This window comes from Palaemon carinicauda, chromosome 41 (assembly GCF_036898095.1).
Source record: "Palaemon carinicauda isolate YSFRI2023 chromosome 41, ASM3689809v2, whole genome shotgun sequence".
NCBI lineage: Eukaryota > Metazoa > Arthropoda > Malacostraca > Decapoda > Palaemonidae > Palaemon > Palaemon carinicauda.
Genome location: NC_090765.1, coordinates 57,708,996 through 57,713,995, shown reverse-complemented (window position 1 = coordinate 57,713,995; position 5,000 = coordinate 57,708,996). Strand labels below are relative to the sequence as shown.

The window sequence follows — 5,000 nt, the reverse complement described above, 5'->3', positions numbered from 1 at the left end:
TCTATATATATATATATATATATATATATATATATATATATATATATATATATATATATATTTGCGTGTGTGTATAAAATCTCCTATAAAGTTGGAACGGATAAAAAAATTGCCGTACAAAAAAATAACTTCATTATACGCTACCTTAATGTACTTTGGAATAATAGATGGAGTACTATATTTCTATATGATTACCATAATTTTGCAATACCAAATTACTTTTAAATGAACAAATTGAACACTTTTTAACATAAGTCTCAGCAGTAAATAATATTTTTATCACAAGATATAGAGCAAAAATATTAAATCAACAGATATTTACTTTTGCAATATACCGTAAACATTGTTAATTACAGGAGAGCGGCGACGCAAACACGCTTAATTACGAGAGAGTTACAACGCAAACATGGCTAATTACTGGAGTACTGTTCCTGGTACAGAGAAATCAGAATTAGAAGTTATTTCGTGGCTCGAACATTTGGCCTTTAGGAAAACTCTGGGAAAACTTATACGAAAATGAAGCTGAATCGGAATGGATGATTGAGGAAAGGAAAGATAGATTTAAATGAAGGGTTTTTGGCAACCTATTGGAAGAGTTATGGGGTCCTCTGACTGGCCAGACTGTACTACATTGGATCCTTCACTCTGGTTACGGTTTATTTTCCCTCTTGCCTAGAGATACACTGAATAGTCTGCCCTATTCTTTACAGATTCTCCTCTGTCCTCATACACCTGTCAACACTGAGATTACTAGACAATTCTTTTTTGCTCAAGGGGTTAACTAGGATTGTAGCTCAGCAAGTAATAATAATAATAATAATAATAATAATAATAATAATAATAATAATAATTGGAAACGCCCCTGCCTAGCGATCTGCTGGACTGGGATTCGAGTCACGCTCAAGTTCGATAGTTTCTTGTAGTGTCTGCAACCTCACCATCCTTTTGAGCTAAGATAAAAAGTTTGGAGGAGCCTCTAGGTCTGTCTGTTAAGTCATCAGCAGCCATTGCCTGGCTCTCTGTGGTCATAGCTTGATTGCTGATTATATGTATGTATAGTCAGTCTCTAAGGCATTGTCCTGCTAGACAATTGTCATTTTCCCTTGCTTTTGCCATTCATGAGCGGCCTTTAAACAAAATAAAAGGAATTTAGATATATTTCATCCTGTAAAAGCAGAAATTCAGTTCTTGCTTTTATTAAGAAATTAAAAGTAGCAAAGCTATTCCATTTAGAACCGGTTATTCCCGTGAAGGGGAATGGCTCAGTAATTTGTTTTGTTAATTATGAACACGAACAATAATTAAGTATAGTCCTTTTGAGAATTTAAGTATCTTTAAGACTGTTGTTTTCCTTGGTTTTTTTTTTAGTCAGGTCTATGAAAATAGTTTAGGGTCCCCACCTATTGTCTTTTACTATTGATATCGAATCAAATGGAGTGAAGAAAGCCCTTGGTGATAAGAGTATATATGTGAGAGAGGGAAAAGAGCCTGCTAGAAATAGGAATGAATGGCGAACGATCGTGACATAGTTCCGATAGGCCCTGTTGCTTCCTCCGGCTGCCATGGTGACCGCTGAGGTAGCAACAGTAGTGGATTTGGCATATGAAGCTTCATTTGTGGTGGATAACAGGGGAGGGTGGGCTGCAGCGCCCTAGCAGTACCAACCAAAATCGGCTGCATCCATCGTCAGGCTGGGAGTAGCAAAGAGAAGAAAACTGTTGAGGTAGCAGCAGTAAGGGATTCAGCATATGAAGCTTCATTTGTGGTGGATAACAGGGGAGAGTGGGCTGCAGCACCCTAGCAGTACCAGCCAAAATCGGCTGCATTCCTAGTCAGGCTGAGAGGAGCGAAGAGAAAAAAACCTCTCAGGTAGAACTAGTAGGAGATTTGGCATATGAAGCTTCTCTTGTGGTAGATAACAGGGGAGGGTGGACTGTGGTACCGTAGCAGTACCAGCTAAACTCGGCTGGATTCCTCGTCAGGCTGGGAGAAGCTAACAGAAGAAAAAGTGCCATTTTGTTCTTTCTTTTTGATGTCGGCTACTCCCATAATTGGGGAAAGTGTCATGGTAGATGGAAGGATCGAAGCAAAAATAACTAAAAAATGTTAAGTCATTTTAAAAACTCCCCATTTATTGTTTTTTACTATTGATATTAACCAAAAATAACTAAAATATGTTAAGATATTTTTTATAAATCCCCGCCTATTTTCTTTTGCTATTGATATCGAACCAAAAAATCACTAAAAAAATTTAAGAGTAATTTTAAAACTCCCCATCTATTGTCTTTTACTATTGATATGAACCAAAAATAACTAAAATATGTTAGGATTCATTTTATAAATCCCCATCTATTGTCTTTTACTATTGATATCGAACCAAAAAATCACTAAAATATATGAGATGTCTTTTACTATTGATATCGAACCAAAAAATCACTAAAATATATCAGAGTAATTTCAAAATCTGATAGTTATTCGTGGCATCTAAAACTTGTAAATTCAACTGTCAAGTTCCCCTCTCTCCTCAGATTACTAAGCCATTCTTATGTTTGTAACACTGACGTCAATGTGGCGTCTGTAATTACGTAAACAGATATAATTACAGAGTATTTTTCTAAGGATTACACCTCTTGGAAGGTATTATACGCTAATTTCTAATGATTACACCTCTTGGAAGGTGTTATACGCTGATTTCTAATGATTACACCTCTTGGAAGGTATTATAAGGAATCAGCGATGGCTGACGTTGTTATGGGTACTCTTGGAAGCGTAGAATAATTCCATTGGTGTTTTTAAAGTTAGTTAAAACAGACTGCGGTTGGAAGTAATGAAGTTACATCGACGTATACTCGGCCAGATGGCCCACGCCATCCTATTAATTAGTTTGGGTTTCCAGAGCAAACGGATTACAAATCCTGAAGTTTATGAAATCGTTTGAAGTTATTCAACGAAATTCTTTGTTTCTGTACATTCATAAATGTACATTCGAGACTTTTGACTTTAATGACGTAAGGTTTATGCACCATTAATCTTCAAATATTTTACCTTGAATGAACGCAATACATTAACTCATCTATGAAAATGTATTTTGTCACTTTTTGAGTTTGTATTGACTATATTTTGATGCAACTATTTTCAAAAAACTTTATTTCTGTTAAACCTCAGATGCATATGACCAAATTTCTTCGAACGTCTAAAAGTTTCGTTGTTAAGCTTGTGGTACTAAATTGTAGGCTTTCAAATTAGCTTATGGGTAGTCTTATCTATTTTTTACTTACTAAAATGAAATAACTCTACACTAAACTTGAAGTAGGAAATAATGAATGGAGAATTATTAAATGTTGATAATGATGAAAGTGGCTTAGATCAATTTAGATTGAGTAGCTGGGGACGTTATTAATGTGAACTTTACTTGAAACTATTCTCTAATTTGTTGAATTTTATTAATTATGAGATTAGTTATAAAGGTTACATAATGGCTTAAAACTATTTTTTTTCATAACAGTGAGAGTAACATTGGATAAGAAATGTGGATGATATAAATGTATAGTATTTCAGTAACTGCGAGACAATTTTCAGTCAAAATTACACATTGTCCAAACAGGTTTATTTCAAATCTAGATTAAGTTAATTGTTTTTCGCTTGTGTTACTCATTTTAGACATCGAAAATATACTAATTTATTAAGAAGTAAAGTACATACGCTACCTGGGTATAAGCGATGTCAGGGAGGGCAGCCGATCACGACTACGGTCTATCCCAAAGCCAAAGCAAAGTCCTTCAAATTAAGGCATCCGTACATAGCCCAAAAAAAGGAAAAACAACCGTGTTAATAGAAGAAGTATTTGAGTAATTCATTTTACCAATGGTGAAATCGAAAAAAAAGCAGTACAAGATGTTTGAAATTTTCAAATCTCTATGAATTTTGAATTATTCAGACGTTCCAGTTTTATTTTGGATCTTTCTTTGCCAAACCTTGGAAAATAATGTCACTTTCAGCATCCCAACTGTTGGATCCAGACCTCGTCCTCATTAAAGTCCATCCTGGGAAAGAGATACTCTCATTATCTGATTTACTATCTAGATTGGTTTCTAGCTTCATTTTTTCTCCCTCATTTGGCAAGTAAATATTTTGTAAGTCCCCTAGATTTTCGAAAATCTTATCCGAACGATCTTTAAACTCTCCATTGAAGTTATTTATGAAATAGGACCTCGACTTCATAGATCTCCATTGTGGAATTATTGTCCAAACTGAATTAGGATTCTGGGATTTGACAATTTCACCAACGTCATCTTCGAGCTTCAAATCACAGGATTTTGTAAAATCATCGCTTACGATGTTCTCAACACTAGTGGTTTCGGTTAGTTTATCCTTCAGGATACCATTTCTGCTGGGTTTTTTCGCTGACACTGCATTCCTCAGGTTTCCTAGGATGTGCCTGGTTTGTTTTGACTGAGGGAAAGAGATCCTCTTGCTTAGGTAGGATTTCTTTTGGTCAAGACTGTCCAAGCACTTGTCAATGCTGCTTTTTAAAAGTCGTCTTTTCTTTGCGCTCCGTAAAACGATGAGGAAGATGAAGACTCCTTGAAATGCATTTATGATGTCTGTCAGTGCCCTGAAAGATAATTGGAATACAATTCAGTTCTTTAGATAACTTACGCTTTTTCATTCTCATTGATGGCTTAAAATTACACAAAAATTTCCTCAAAGTTTTACATTTCAAGAACCGAAAGCAAGGAAGTCAGAATTTTAATATTCAAACTCTTTACAGCTAAACTCTTGTGGGTCAAATAATTAACAGCTCAGAGAGGAATTCAATAATTAGTGTAAGCATTTAGTCCCTTGAAATTATTTTAATCATTACTAGTACTTACTCCGTTTAAAGGAAATTTAGTATAAATCATGAACTCTTTTTCTGGAGGCAATTTTCAACTTAAAGAATTATCTCAAGTCTGATCGTTTTAGCAAAGTTAAATCAAAATAACTGATTTTTATAAAAA

At 34.8% G+C, this 5,000-nt stretch overlaps 2 protein-coding genes across 2 annotated transcripts in view; one reads left to right on the top strand and one right to left on the bottom strand.

The window, feature by feature from the left end:
- LOC137632681 (methyltransferase-like protein 22) overlaps nucleotides 1-5,000 on the top strand; it is a 533,866-nt gene that overhangs the window by 290,488 nt on the left and 238,378 nt on the right. The window lies entirely within an intron of this gene.
- Nucleotides 3,517-5,000, bottom strand: part of LOC137632679 (uncharacterized) — a 38,594-nt gene continuing 37,110 nt past the window's right edge. Inside the window, exon 7 of the mRNA XM_068364765.1 lies at nucleotides 3,517-4,615. Within this exon, the coding sequence (XP_068220866.1) occupies nucleotides 3,949-4,615 (667 nt within the window). The 3' untranslated portion in view covers nucleotides 3,517-3,948. The remainder of the gene's footprint in view (nucleotides 4,616-5,000) is intronic.